Source organism: Castanea sativa, chromosome 1, assembly GCF_040712315.1.
Source record: "Castanea sativa cultivar Marrone di Chiusa Pesio chromosome 1, ASM4071231v1".
Taxonomy (NCBI): Eukaryota; Viridiplantae; Streptophyta; class Magnoliopsida; order Fagales; family Fagaceae; genus Castanea; species Castanea sativa.
Genome location: NC_134013.1, coordinates 6,630,232 through 6,646,486, shown reverse-complemented (window position 1 = coordinate 6,646,486; position 16,255 = coordinate 6,630,232). Strand labels below are relative to the sequence as shown.

At 37.9% G+C, this 16,255-nt stretch overlaps 1 protein-coding gene and 1 pseudogene across 1 annotated transcript; one reads left to right on the top strand and one right to left on the bottom strand.

The window, feature by feature from the left end:
* Positions 1–1,353: 1,353 nt before the first annotated feature.
* Positions 1,354–2,181, bottom strand: LOC142640201 (uncharacterized). Its single transcript, XM_075814306.1, has one exon. The coding sequence runs from the start codon at positions 2,179–2,181 to the stop codon at positions 1,354–1,356; it is 828 nt and encodes a 275-aa protein (XP_075670421.1).
* An 11,233-nt stretch (positions 2,182–13,414) lies between these two features.
* LOC142640126 (putative indole-3-pyruvate monooxygenase YUCCA10) lies at positions 13,415–15,456 on the top strand (annotated as a pseudogene).
* Positions 15,457–16,255: the final 799 nt, after the last annotated feature.

Below are 16,255 nucleotides of genomic sequence, written 5' to 3'. Positions count from 1 at the left end.
AGTCTTGATTTTTTAAAAGTCGCCAAACTTGCTTGGCCAAAAGTGAATCATTAAACAAAGCCAAGTCTCTAAACTCCATTCCTCCTTCAAGTTTTGATTTTGTCAATTCTTCCCATTTCAACCAATGAATTTTCCTTCTCTCTTCCTTTTGTCCCCACCAAAATTTCTTGATCAAAGCTTCAATATCATGACAAAACTCCAATGGTAGTTTGAAGCACCCCATGGTAAAGGTTGGGATAGCTTGGATGACCGCCTTAATCAAGACTTCACGACCCGCTTGAGACAAAAGTTTTCCTTCCCAACTTTGTAGTTTTCACCATATCTTTTCTTTAATGAGGTTAAAGCTTTGTTTCTTCCTTCTCCCAACCAATGAAGGTAGACCCAAATACTACTCATAGTGTTCTATCTCCTGTAACCCCAAGGCAGTTTTGATGTCATATTTGTCGTTCTCCTTGGTTGATTTGCTGAAAAAAATTGCTGTTTTATTCTTGTTAACTTTCTGCCCCAATGCTTTCTCATATCTTTCCAAGATGTTCAAAATATGCCCACACTCCCTTTGGGTTGCCTTGCAAAAAATTAGGCTATCATCTGCAAATAAAAAATGGGTTAGTTTTGGTCCCCTCCGACATAAGGAGAACCCTTTGATATCCCCCCTTAAAGCTGCTTGTTGTATGAGGCCATTTAGTCCTTCAGTGCAAAAGAGGAAAAGAAGAGGAGACAAAGGGTCCCCTTGTCGAATGCCTCTAGTTGGTTGGATTAAACCGTGGGGTTCTCCATTAACTAGAATTGAATATGTCACTGATTGAACACAAGCCATGACTAACCCAATACATTGCTTACTTAACCCCATTTTTTTCATAATGTTTTCAAGGTACACCCATTCAACCCGATCATAAGCTTTGCTCATATTGAGCTTTATTGCCATATAACCTGTATCCCCTGAAACTTGATTTTTCATACAATGCAATGATTCAAAAGCCACCAAAATATTATCAGTAATGAGTCTATTTTTTGTGAAGGCAGATTGGTGTTCGGTGATGATAAAGGGTAAAATTTTCTTATGTCTATTGGAAGAACTTTAGAGAAAATTTTATACAGAACATTGCATAAACTAATGGGGCGATATTCTTGAACCAATTCGGGGTTTTTTGTTTTGGGGATAAGGGTGATAAAGGTATGGTTTAGAGGGTGAGGGAGAGTACCTGAATTGAGTCAAGATAAAACTGAGCTCGTAACATCATTGTCCACTAAGCCCCAAAAGTGCTGATAGAATAATGGAGTCATTCCATCTGGGCCTGGAGCTTTCAAAGGGGCCATTTGCTTCAGTGCTGAGACCACTTCTGATTCTAAGAATTAACCCGTAATTGTTGCATTCATGTCTTCTATGATTACCCGTGGAATGTGATCAAGAATATTCATCTGTGTGTTCATTTTTGAAGTGGTAAACAATTCTTTGTAATACCTGATGAAAACCGAAGCAATAGACTTTGAATTGACCTGCCAAATATTTGTTTCATCTTTAATTCCACAGATCAAGTTCCTCCTATGTCTTTTAGTTGCTTGGCAATGGAAAAATTTGGTGTTGTTGTCGCCATTTTGTAGCCATAATACTCTTGAACGTTGACACCATAGCCTTGCTTCCCTATCAAGGAAAACATTGATTTGCTCTTTAAGCTTATGGACTTTATGGTTCACCCCACTAACAATAGAATCCTTTTCGGCTTTAACCAATTGGGCTTTCTTCCTCCCCAATTCTTTCCTGACATTCCCAAAAATATTTTTTTTCCACCAAGCTAAATCTCTTCCACAAGTCTCAACCCACTTTAAGATGCACTCATCACTTGCTCCACCATGTATCGAGGACCATGAAGCTTCCACAGTTTTGAAGCATCTTTCATCCGACAGCCATATCTCTTCAAATCTAAAGGGTCGCTTATGAGGTGGTGGATCAAACCCCAAAAGGTTAATTAAAAGTGGACAATGATCTGAAGAATTGCATTGGAGATGAAAAACTCTAGAACCTGGAAATTTCATGGACCAAGGATTATTTACTAAGCCTCGGTCAAGTCTTTCCCATAAGGAATGCCCATCCGTGAAATGCTTACACCAAGTGAATTGGGAACCCACATAACCAAGATCCATAAAACCACACTCCTCAACAACATCCCTAAAGATTTTCATATGCCCAATGTTTCGTGGTGCTCCCCTTAACTTCTCTTCTTGCTTGATGATTTCATTAAAATCCCCTACACACAGCCACGGCTTCTGAGAATGGTGGTTTAAGGATCAAAGTCTATCCCATGCTTCGATTCTTTTTGAGGTTTCTGGTTCCCCATAGAAACTTGTGAATCTCCACTCATCATCTGTGCCCTTCTCTAATATTGTGTCAATGTAGTACTTTGATGAATCCACCACTTCAAGGTTAACCAAAGCTTTCCAAAAAAGTGCAATACCCCCACCTCGCCCTTCCTTAGGCACTAACCACCTGTATTCGAATTCAATATTCCTTTGTACAATCTCTAGCCTTGCTTCGTCTACCCATGTCTCGGCTAAAAACACAATAGAGGGATCTTTAGCTCAGATTATTTCTCCAAGCTTTCTCCCTGTTCAGAGGTTCCCAAGCCTCCGACAGTTCCACACTAAAAGATTCATGGCGACTGGCGGGGCTGAACCTCAGCCTCCGCCACTTCAAATTGATTGTCCAAACCTCTCTTTGAAACCTGTAATTTTTTTGAAGGTAACTCCGAGTGGTCCTCATCATGCGTGAGCATACATTTCCCTAATTTTTGGATGTCACAGCCTTGGGAAGTAGATTGCACTGAAGCTAGTCGCACTATCCTAGTCCATCGTGGTTGTGCTGGTTTTTTCTAACTTACATGCCTCATGTGTGTCACGTGGGATGCCAGCTGTTGGAGGGTTATTAGGGTAGTTAAGGTGTGGATGAGGTAAGTTATTTGGGCTGTAAATAGTGTTTAAGGTTGGTGGGGAGTTATGGTTTGGCTGGGTAGTAAAGGCTGTGATTGATTCCTTTGGTGCTGCCTCAATGATATTGTCATACGTTGGATGATTAAAGGAGACATGTGGGTGATGGTTTAGGGTTTCCGTAGGACTCAGGGTTGGGTTTAGCTGGCTGGATTGCTCTGAATTAATTTCCTTTCCCGTTATTGATGCATGTGTTACTAAATCTGACTCTGCTTTCCTTTCATGGTTAATGCAGTGATTAATGGTCCCTTGATTGTCCAATTGATTCTTCTACACCGGCGCCGAAACTTGAACTCTGAAGTGTCTATCATTTTTTTCATGAACACTCTTCCCCCTTCCCCCCCTGAATCTGCAACTTGCACCCTCACCCTAGACTTCTTTGCTGTGTAAAACCTAGGGACACTGACCACTTGTTTGCGAGATGGTGAGAAATGTTGGACCATATTGCCTTTGTTCCTTTGAGAGTGAGCCTTCACTGTTCAGCCACAAGTCGCTGAAGGAAAAATTATGGTTTTGTATCTCATACAAAACCCACAGCGGAAGCAACGAACTAGAATCTATTTCATTCATGATTGATAACGTGCACAATGTAAATTTCAGAATTTAAGAACAAGATAGCGTACCTTGGTGTGGAGAAATTCAAAACAAAGATTAGAAGCACTTGGGAACACTTTTAATCTTCACTCCAATTCCACTTTACGCCCAAGATGTGTGGTCTCTCAATCAGTTTTTCAAAGGGAGAATGAAAGTGTGCCTCACACTCTCTCACACACCGTTTCTTTTTCTTTTCTAATCTCTTCTAATAAAAATTCTGTATGTTTCTCTCTTTATAACTAACTGATTATCTAATTAGGCTGGCCTATTGGGCCTTTCCAATTGGGCTTTAGTGTGTGGCTTGGAGTGAGACCAAAAAGGACCAATAAGACACTAGCTCCAATGGGCCTTGGGCTTTTCCGTCAACTCTTGACAAGCTCAAAGTTACCATTAATTATATTTAATACCACTATATAAATATAATTGCACTCTAGGCCTTATTAATAAATTATATCCCAAGACTTTATTATGCATACAACCCCTTCATTAAAATATTCGTAGTAATCCAAAGTCATGAATATAGACTGCCACTTTGAAGATTACTACATCTTAATCCTTGAGTACCCGGTTTAATCATTTATGTTATTCGTCATATATATATGAAATCCAATTTCATAAATATATACTTTAGTAACTCCTTACTAAAGTGGTTGGGCCCAACACTCTGAATAACTAAATTCATTAAACTTATCTCAAGGGAATATTTTGTATCTCCATTAAGAGACTATGAATTCCATCATGAGAATATATGTTCCATCAACACTAAATGCGGATGCCCAACATACTGAGGTTTTGACCGTAACTAATAGATCTCACTCCTGATATATCAAAGCAACCTACATCTCATGATCAGATCTATTATTCTCTCAGGATTTAGAGTTGATATAAATAGAAATTGTGAGATTTATTATTCATTTGACAGTCGTTAGGAGAATAATAAATCTCACAGCGGTCAAGTTCAATATGTCTTAACTCTTAAAACATATCAACATATCAACTAGAAGTCTCCACTTCCATGATCAAGACAAATCATCTTAGTTGATATGTTATAGTCTTTGCAGATGAAACGTCCAATTTCATCATTGACTACGAACTAAACTTCTGAATTTACAAAGAACTTGTGATTTATATCTTCTGTGACTTTTCACATAAATCACATACAATGCATCTCATGGACTATGATAATGTCTTAGTTCATTTATAGATAGTCTCATATAATTAAACAATTTAATTATTAAATACATGCCAATAAATTGGGTTTTAGGGCATAAACCCCAACAATCTCCCACTTGCCCTCAAAGACAATTTATCATATATCTGACACTTATTTCCCTTTAGAGTAATTCATAATTACTCTAAGGCAAGGCTTGGAAACAAGTTACAGCCAAATTTATTGCATAAATTATCTTTTCTACTACTACTATTTCTCATGTACTCATATCTCTCTAATGAGAAGATATCATTTACACTTAATGTGTATCTTCACCACCTAGAGTGAACACATATCTTGAAGTTCAACTTCATAATGTGTATCTTCACTACCAAGGATGAACACATATCTTGAAGTCCAACTTCATGAATCACAATCAAACTACAAATCAGTATTTGCACATCCAGTAATAATCAAAACTTCACTTCTGTGGACAAGCATATAACACCTTATTCCCATAAGATATTTGAGTATATGCTTTACTCCCACTAAATTAAATGATCTTTGATTCAATTGATATTTGCTTACTATGCCCACCGTAAAATAGATATTTAGCCTAGCATGTAGCATAATATAAAGACTTCCTATCTATTTGATATAAGGGACCGTCTTAATATGCTCTTCCTTTTATATGTCTTAGGACCACAATCCTATATAAAGGAACTTCAAACTTAAAATGAAAGAATCATTTCTTGAAGTATTATATGCTATACTTAGCTAGAATCTAATCTATTTAAGCAGTTTGAGATAGACCCACCATCCTAATTTCTGAATTATAACAAAGTTTAATTCTTAGGATGTGACCAGTCTTTCCCAAGTACTTTATATCAAACAGGACTAGACAACCAAAAACACATTGATGACAATAAATCAACGTCATTCTAAATGATTAGAATGTCATCAACATACATTAAGAAATTTATTATTCTATATAACTATACACACATAAGGCCTTTTAATATTTGATCAAAATCAAACAATTTGATTTCTTGATCAAAGATAATATTTTATGATTTAGATGATTGCCTCAGATTACAAAAGTTTAACCATCATATGAGTTTTTTAACTAAGGCATTGTTTAATATCAAAACTAAGTTAATCTCTGTTAGGTTCTTAAATATTCTACTTTGCAAAGAAAATATGCGCATGGCTGTTTGGAGGTTATAATTGTGCAACTCTTGGAGTTAGATTTGTTTATTCTGTTCTTCCTTTAACTATGTATTAGTGAGAACTTTCATGACAAGCACAAAAAGAATAAAGTAAAACAAATACGACATGAGTGAAAGTTGAATAAAATTTTTCTTCATTAATTATATACATCATCAAAAAAGGAGTACATGAAAGTCCTATGCTAGGCCCTAAGCTTGGGGAGGGGGGTCTTGGAGGGAGCTGCTGCCAGCCTCAGTGCTCTTCAGTTCCAGCTCAAAGGTAGACAGAACTTGCTTTCCTTTGTCTGTTGAAGGAACAAGGGGCTCCACGTTCTGAATTTGCTCCTTCTCGACACCACCACGCTCGTCTTTCTCTTTATGGGAACCTTCAGGTTCTGTAGGATCAGGAACGAGTTCTTGCACCACAGGAGGAAGGGCAGAGGAGGCAACAACAGGAGGGTCTTCTATCTGTATGTCTAGGGGAAGCCAAATGTTCTCGGGCTTCCTCAGCTCGGAAGCTTGAGGAACCCCTGCTGCATTCATGGCCTCTCCCCAGACTTGTTGACAGTACTATCGGCACAAGGCCGCAAAGGCTTCTGTCAACCGTTCTTGTGTTGCATTTACTCCCTCCTGATAGCTGGCCTTCTTCGCGGCCTCCAGTGCGTGCTTGTGGGCGCGAGTCTCCTTCTTCGCCCGCGTAAGCTCCTTCTCCAAATTAGAGTGTGCCCGTTGGGCTTAAGAGAGCTCGTCGTCCTTTTGGCGAAGAAGCTTACGTTGCCCCTCCACTTGGTTCTCCATCGTCTTTAAGCTGGCCTCGGCACCATCCTTCTCTCTTTTTAAGTCGGCCAGTTGCGATATGACCTTCCCATTCTCTGCTAGGACCTGGCCTAGAGACCTTTCTGCCTCTAGCCGTAGCTCTTGCTCCATCCCAGCACGCTTCCAAGAATCCTCCACGAACTTCTCGGCCGCGAAAACTTCTTGGATGGCCTGCAAAAAATGTCAGGAGGTTAAAATATGGTAAAGTGTTTACAAATGAATCTAGAGTACAAGTGGGAGGTGAAACTTACCAGAGCTAAATCCCTTTTTAATGAAAGGAACAACTGAGGTTGGCCCATCTTCTCCAAGATTTCCATATCCTTGGGCAGCAGAAGAGGACGCTCCAATGCCTCGGCCAAGTGGTGGGCGTGGCCTTGTTGGATTGCCCTGATACTGGAGTGGCAGGGGATTGGTGCGCCGTCCAGTCTTAGGTCAGGAGACCAGGTGGTCGGTGCTCGACGCACTTCGGCCATGTCTCTGATCTCCCCACTCTCGACTGAGCGAGCCTGGCCTTTGCCCTTGTCCAGCTTCTGCTGCTGAGCTGGTTGTGGTTATTGTCGTGCCTTCTTTTGCTTCTCGCCACCGGCCCCCTCGGCCTCCACCTTCCTTTTCTTCTTCGGATCGTCGGCGGGAGGTTTGGGGTCTGCTGGAGGAGGGGGTGGTGGCAAGGCTGGGGGAGCTTGGGACCCCCTCGTTCCCTTTTTGGCCACTCTTGCGCCTCTCGCGGTCATAAGGTCCTTAAGCTCGTCCATGTTTTCCTCAATGGAGCTATCGTCTGGACGCGCTATCACTAAGCCCGCAATCCCAGAGGCCTCGGCTGCTTCTTCTTCCTCGTCGGAAAGAACAACGAACGGGTTTCCACGAGGTCGTGGGGCGTCCTCGAATCGAAATTGTTCTATCTCCTCGTCCAACGTGTTCTAAGAAGACACCTGTTCCTCTGGGACAACAGTTGCCTGAGAGTGCGTAGCGAGAGGGATCGCAGCAATCGGTTGTGAGTACAGTATGGTGTGGGGGTCGTCAGGAAGGTCGTGGTCGGCCAGGAAGTGTGGTCTGGCTACATGAATCCTCCTACGCCGCCGGTCACCGGCAATAATGGCGTTCTTGATCTCCTGGAAGTCCGAGGAGATAGGGTCGTACCCTAGTATCAAATGAGCCGCCCTAAGTTGTAAGTCTGCACTTACGAACACTTTTGAGCGAAGCACTCTGTTCAAATTTGCGACATTGCAGTGGCTCAAGCGGGGGCGCACGTGTTGTTTATCTGCAAAGAAAGACACCAAAACAAACAAACATGGTCAGATTCGTAGAACATGTAATAAACTAAAGTCAAATATTTTGTAAAGGCAAATGACATTCTAAGATGTTTAGATTGAATTATGGGGCGGGAAGTTAGATCCTAAGGTGTCGCACCTGGATCTCCCCACTCAACTGGGCAGTGGGGTCCGTCGTGCCAGTTGCCTAAGACGATGAGGTAGTTGTCCTTCATGCCTTTATTGGACTTGGGCAGACAGGAGATTAACCTAACTACGCTAGAGCGGGATTTGATATAGTATCCTACCCTAGTGAGTTTGTGGCATTCGTACATAAAAGCGACATCATGCCAAGTGAGGTTCAGACCCATCTGCTCGTTTAGAGCGTCGACGCTTCCTAAGACTCTAAAAACGTTGGGAGCGCATTGATCGGGGCACAACCAGTGGTTGTGGAGGTACTCCCTGGTTACGCTTTTCATTGGGAGGGTCATCCCACCTTCTACGAAGGTGACCATCGGGATGATGACCTCTCCGGTTTTCCTAGAACCGGCCACGGCTTCCGCCGGGCAGTATTTTAAACCTACGTCGCTAGGAATGTGATACTTAGCTCTAAAACCTTCCATCCCAGCGGCGGTATCAACTAGACACTTAAATTTTCCCATTAGAAAGGAACGAAGGACTAAGTTCTAAGAGGGAGAACGGTTAAAAGGGGAGCCGAGGACAGGATCCGAGGAGGATGGGTTAAGGAAAAAGAATAAGCACTTACATATTTGAAGTTGTGCGAATTTCCACAGATTTCTGCAGAGAAAAGGTGATTACTGATGTTTTGATGGGATTAGCTTCTGAAGAAATAAATGAAGGCGCAGGTTCCCAAAGCGTCACGACGTGTGGGAAAGCGGCCTCGAAATTGTATTCGTCCCGCCCAAATTTTCAGGGGGTAACAAGGGCCGTTGGATGCTCATCTCACTGTTGAACGTGGGAGACAGGGTGTAACTTACGGTAATAAATGCGCGCGTTTTTTAAAATAAAACCGCCAAGTGGCATCCTCTGGAGCACGAAACGATGTCCACACGCGCAGTTATTTACAAAACGTGTGGGGTAAGTTCTCGTTGGATCAAAACCCTATTTTTCTCCTCGGATGCTGAAAAATAGAGTTTTGAGGGGCTATTGTGGGCAGTAAAGGACCCAAGCAGGCATTTGGGCCTTTGGGCTCTAGCAAGGATAGCCGAACTACTCTTGAGCTAAGGATTTGTTAGTACTGCGAATCGGCCCATACGCCGAGGGTCCGAGGATACAGCCGAGGGTGAGTTTCTCCTCGGACAGATTCAAGAGAACTCGGAGATTCACTACGAAGGTCAAGGCAGAATTCTGGAAAGACTGTTGGTTAAAATGGGGAAACCCTGAACCTTCTAGATACACCAGTGTTAGAAAAATACCAAGAGCAAAGGCTGCCACCTCCACATTAAAGACTCTGCACTTACCTCCCTAGCCGCATTAATGGGGAAGTGACCCCTGAACAGTAGAACTGAAACTTCTGGTCACTATTCAAAGGCACTAAGAAAAGAAATATCTAGAGGGGGTTTGAGCAACACGTGGATAAAGTATCAGAAAAAGAAGTATTTAAAGGGGGGTGAAGGCCAAAGAAAGTGGGGGGCTAAAAAAAAGAGAGAGAAATTAAGAATTGTAATCTTTAAGAAAGAAAGAGAAATAATACGGAGGTAGTCCTCGGCTTACGTCTGAGGAGGATTTTTTGCAATTATCATTTGTTATTTACAAGTGTTTGCACGCCAAAGCCTGTTATCAAGTTCTCAGTACCTTTAGTCTAGATTTCAAGCCCACACTCTACAAATTTCATTGTTTAAGGCTCATTGGGCCTGAACCCATAATTTTCTTTGGGTCCAGGTGCAATTGTACACTTACAATAGTCACTTGGTGCGGTGGTCACTCCACAAGTATAAATGCTTGTGGGGTGTGAGGGGAAAAGGCTAGGGTTCAAGTCTCCAGGAGGGAGTTTCACACATATACACTTAAATTAGGCTAGAGTAGAAATTCTATCTTGTATAAAAAAAAAATGATAATCACTTGGCACAACCTTGACTTTTAAGTCAAACTTTTTTTTTTTTGAAGGGAACTTTTATTATGATATACAATATAATATGATATGAATAACTTAACCAAGATAACAACACACCTACCTTATCCCGTAGAGTGTAAACACCAGCGAAGGGAGGAGTAGCATCGCCCCTGGATTTATAAATATATAAAATAAAAAAAATACCCTCCACTTTCTTGCAATTTCTACATTACATTTATATATATATTATTGGTCCTCCTGGAAAAAAATTACGTCATCACCATTAATCATAGATTTTTTTTTTAACAATATAGAATTCTATTCTAGTCTAATCTAAGTGTATATGTGTGTGAAGCTCCAACTTGAAAACTTGAACCCCAGCTCTTACCCCCACACTCAACAAGCACTTATACTTGCGAAGTGACCATCGCACTAAGGGTATGCGGTAATACCATTGAATTGATATAACAAAGATTAACTAAAAAAAATGCTAGAATAAATATATAGAATGTTGTATTAGGTACATCCAATCATCCAAGTTTAACCTGTTAATGACCGTTACATAATATAACTATAACTATTATGGTTATGAGTAATTAGTTTCACCTAATAACGAATATGCAAGTATATACATTGCAATACTGCAAATAATCTAGATTGATCTAGATTAATTGTACCGTCAAATGTGCTAGATTTATGATTCATGTTATTGCGAGGAGCAGGTATCGTTTGTTATGTATACCAAACTAGCAAAGTAACAACTAACAACCAAATGACTTTATATCCTAGGAAGTAGGTTCAATTTGAAACCTTCAAAGAGTCAAATTACGACGCTAGTTGATAAACTCATAATTATGAGGTGTTTGACGGATTAAATATTTGAGTTAGTTATCTATTTATGAAAAAGTGAATGCAGAAAGTTTAGAAATCAAAATGAAGAAATATGAACAATTCTTTACAAAATTGTAAGAAACACAAAATTAAGACCTATTAATCTGTTATACTATTTGTAACTCTCTCTCTCTCTCTCTCTCTCTCTCTCTCTCTCTCTCTCTCTATTTTGGAATATTATTTATAACTATCTCAATTGTGCAATCTGTTAAATACCTAGCTATATAAGAAGTACGGTTTTATTAACTAGTACCATGATTATAAGGTTTTTGCTGCACTCATTTGTTACTAGCTCAAGAGCCCACTGTTTTCTTTTTCCATGAACAAAGCTTATATCTTGTTTTGGTAAGTATAAGTTAAGTCTAGTCAATCCATACTTAACAAGAGAGCCACTACATTACATCAGAGTTGTTGCATAGTTTGCATGTAGTCTCTAGGGTAGCATACATGCACGGGTATACATCATGATGTACAGTTAATGGAAATCAAAATCGAAGAGAATCAGATACAGGAAAGAACATCCATCACAACACTTAATTTGGAAGTACTTAGAAAATTAAAGCAAAGATAAAAATCATATATATTTGACCTTAGTAATCGAATTGTGAATTTGAGATTACCATGGAAACAAAAGTATTGATCGTAGCCGCGTTTCAAAAAGGCGGCTATAGACCCCAAAAACGCAGCTATAGGATATAGTCACGTTTACAAACCAGGCCTAAACTACGCAGCAATAGCCCTGCGGGTCTATAGCCGCGTTTTTACAAAACGCGGCTACAAACCCGCTCTAGCTGCATTTATAATTTCTGCTATAGGTTTTTTTGAAAACAAAAAAAAAATTTCTAGGTTTTTTTTTTCCCCAAAAAATTCAAAATTAAGGTTTTTTTAAAAACAAAAAAAAAAATTCTGGGTTTTTTTTTTCCCCCAAAAAATTCAAAATTAAACACAAACCCAGAAAATTCAAAATCAAACACAAACCCAAAAAGTTTAAAATCAAACACAACATACTCACAATACAAACACACCCAAAAAATTCAAAATCAAACACAACATACTGTCAATATAAATACAACGTGCTCCAAAATATAACAATACAAACCCATGAATCTCCTCTCATTCAACAAAACCAACCGAAATTTAACACTGTATCCATTCAAAGAACACAAAAGCACAAGCTCAGAAACACGAGAACAAGCTCAAGAACACAAATCCATTTAAACATAAACATAATATCAGCAACACAATAGCAAAAATAACCTCTAGCAAAAGTATAATATCCATTAAAAGATTAGAAAATTTTTACCTTGAATAATAGAGATGAGTGAGCCTTTAGTTTTTCTTATGAAGTTTCCCGGTGACTCTTGCTTGAAAAATGAAGTACATGGTGGTGTGGAGTGTACCGGTGGGACACTGAGGGAGAGGAGTGTGCGCGTTGTGTTGAAAGAAAAAAAGAAGGAAAGAAAGAAAAAAAGAAAAGAAGAAGTAGCAGCAAAGAAACAAAGAAAAAAAAAAGAGTTGTGCTGGAGTGAAGAAGGAAGAAAGAAAAAGGGAAAAAAAAAAGAAAAAGAAAGAAGACCTTGGAATGATTTGCAGATAAGAAAGAAAGAAACCCAGGAAATTAAGCAGACGTGCTGAAGAATGACCAAAGAAAGAAAAAATAAGAGTGGGGGTAGGTGGGAAAGTGGGGTTCTTTTTTTTATTTTTTTATTTTATTGGTGTTACCTATAAAAACGCGGCTATAGCCCCTCCCTTATATAAAAAAAATAAATTATTCGGATGCACAGGCCATCTTTTTAAAAAATATATATATTATTTGGCTAGACCTATAGCTGCGTTTTTGAAAACGCGGCTATAAGCCCTCCGTAGGGGGAAATTTTTTTAAAAAATATGCACAGGCCATCTTTTTTTAAAAATATATATTATTTGGCTAGACCTATAGCCGCATTTTAAAACACGTGGCTACAGTCCAAACTCAAAAATGCAGCTCCTTTATAAAAAAATATTTGTTCCGTTGTACATGCCATCCTTCTAAAAAAATATTTTTTGGCTGGACCTATAGCCGCGTTTTCAAAACGCAGCTATAGGCCAGACATAGAAATGCAGCTCAAGGCACTTACAAACACGGCTTAGACCTAACCTATGGCCGCGTTTTAAAAAACGCGGCTATAGGTTAGGTCTATATCCGTGTGTCTAGGAAACACGGCTATAGTCCCTCCTTTATAAAAAAAATATTATTTGGTTGGACCTATAGCCGCGTTTTTGAAAACGCAGCTATAGGCCGGACGTAAAAACGCAACTCAAGTCACTTACAAACGCGGCTATAGGTTTGGTCTATAGCCGTTTTTCGTTTAAACACGGCTATAGGTCAGGTATTGCCGTGTTTTTTTATAAACGCGGCTAAAAAACGCAACTATAGCTCGCGTTTTTTGTAGCGTGGTCTTGCAACTTTAGCATGCTTACTCGCCACTCCATCCCACATTTGATCCTTGAAAGAGAAGATTGTTATGCTTCTCTTTGGAAGAAAAGAACCTATGATCGATTAGGTCTCCATTTAGCAAAAGAATTTTGTTTCTTGCCACATAAGCCTCTCCCTCCTGATGCCCCTACCTATATGCCCAAAGATTTTTTTTCTTAAATATATAGATGATTATGTCTCACAATTTGATATAAAGCCTCTCTACCATTGTACTGTCGAATCTGCTTCATTGGTTGAAGCTGGAAAGAAAGGGAGAATTGAAGCTAAGAACACATTAAAAGGAAATGTGGAAGTTTACCATGCTAAGTTCTTAGTGGTTGCTAGTGGTGAGAATAATGAGGGTTGTATTCTTGATATTAAAGGGTTGTCAAGTTTTCCAAGAGAGATTCTCCATTCCAGCCATTACAAATTGGGTTCGAGATATACATCTAAGGATGTTTTGGTAATTGGATGTGGTAATTCTGGAATGGAGATTGCCTATGACCTTGAAGACCATGGAGCTCGCACTTCAATTGTCATTAGAAGTCCGGTAAGATTCTCTCTTCTTATTGTGTATGTATAATTTGCATGCATGTTCTCTCTCTTTCTCTCTCTCTCTCCAACCCAATATCTTATAATAATAACAAGAGAAAAGTTAATGGATATTGTGTTCCACTTTATATTCTATCAATCGCAACTTACCATATATTTGTTTAACTTTTCTTATAAAATAACCAAATTCAAAAAGAAAAAAATAATAATAAACACATGACTCTTTTCAAAAATAGAAAAGTTTATAAAATTATTGGTGGAACACAAAAAGTGATACATAAAATTTGTATTTGTATAAGAGTTTATAATATATTTAATGTATTTCATAAAAATAGAAAAGTTTACAAATTATTAATAGTAATTTTTCCTCTAATTACTCTTTTTCTATTATGAGACCTCTAATTACTCTTTTTTTGCTATGAGATCTCTAATTACTCTTAAATCATAATAGCTCATTGAACCAAATAATATTTAGTAGATATCTTAAAAATATAGAGTAATGCTACATTCACAAACTATCTTACAATGTTTTTACTAATTGTTGTTGTGGACAACTTCTTAATTTTTACTAGTCTTCATATGGACCCATCACTTTTTCATTTACTAATAACCTCTCACCACCAGCAGTTTTTAAAATCTATTGTAAAAAAGTTTGTATCTCTAGCATTTTCCAGAAACATATAAGTAAATATTTTTAATAAAAACATTCTTTTAATATATATTTTTAATTTTTTAAAGAAAATTAGAGATATGGACCCTTTTTTTTCTTTCTAGAAGAAATTATAAATGTGAAATTCATGGTTAAAAGTTAAGAAACCTTTAACTTTTATTAATATTATATATTTATACTAGAACCTGATAATAATAATAAAACAATCCATTATTTCTTTTTAGAACTCTTGCACATGGAATTTATATAATTCGATCCCATCATTAAAATCTAATATATATATAATTTTAAAAAAATTTGGTTTCAAATATGTTTGGAGATATATTTTCTAATATATCTTTTGGTAATTTATAAGACTATTTACGAGTATTATTTAAAAATTTTACATGACTTATTAAAATAATCATGTGACTAAAATAGTAAAATTACATATGAATGATCACTTTAATTGTCAAATCTACATTAGAGCAATATAGTTCCAAACATTTTTGAAGTCATACCTCTTCCTTTATAACATTGTAATAGTTAACTCACTGTATACTAATGTGTTTGATTGTAGTTTCATGTGCTAACCAAAGAATTAGTGCATCGAGGAATGTCTTTGTTGAATTATCTCCCAATTTACATGGAGGATACTCTAATCACAATGCTTGCAAAACTCGAATATGGTGATCTAACTAAGTATGGGATTTATAGACCATCGAGAGGTCCATTCGCTAATAAAAATATAACCGGAAGATCTCCAGTTATGGATGTTGGAACCATAGGAAAGATTCAAAATGAAGAGATAAAGGTAATTTCTCATGAATATAATTAAAACTACGTTTTTAATTAAGGCAAAACACTTTTTTGTTCCTATATATTGTTTTTGGCAATATTTATCATATCTTTTATTTTTTGATCAATAATTTTGACACATTAGAAATGCACTTAGTGCTACATGCATGGGTGAAATCACAATTCTGATGACCTTCCTATAGTGGTATAAAGCTCTTACATTTTTTTTTTTGGTTGTCCCATTGGCTTTTTAGTTTTTATCTTTAATTCTCAAATTCAACTGAACTTTACTCACAATGTGAGGTTGTGAATAGGTGGGATACTCATTTGAGAAGTATGTTGCTTTATAAGAGCAATTCTGCCACTACAAATCAGGAAGATATGATCAGAGCTCTATATGAGAAGTGAGTGTTGCGTAGCTTGGTTTCTAGTTACAATATTAGATTAAGTCTCCTTTTACATCAAATATGCTAAAAAGTTGATAAAGATGTGATGGAATATGTTATTTTGTTATTATTTGAATTTTTAAATAAAAAAAGTTTGGGCTTTGCTTGATCCTCACAGATTCAAAGAGCACAAGAAGTGTAGCTACATGATTGCAAATGCATTGGATTCAGATAATAAATTCACAGCTGTTCAAGTTTCTCATAAGCTTAAGCAACTTGGTTTACGAGTTCCTCAACAGAAGAAGTTTGAAGCGAACATGCTTATAAAAAATGAGAATTTTAATAGTTTGTTCATAGGCAAAGCACATGACCCTGACGATGAAACATTGTCATTGTTATTGAATAGGTAATATTATATTCATAGGCAGTATCCTGTGCTATTTATATTTGGGT

Excerpts from the sequence above, each read along its gene's own strand:
- LOC142640201 (XM_075814306.1), bottom strand. The coding sequence starts at position 2,181 with ATGAAAATCTTTAGGGATGTTGTTGAGGAGTGTGGTTTTATGGATCTT.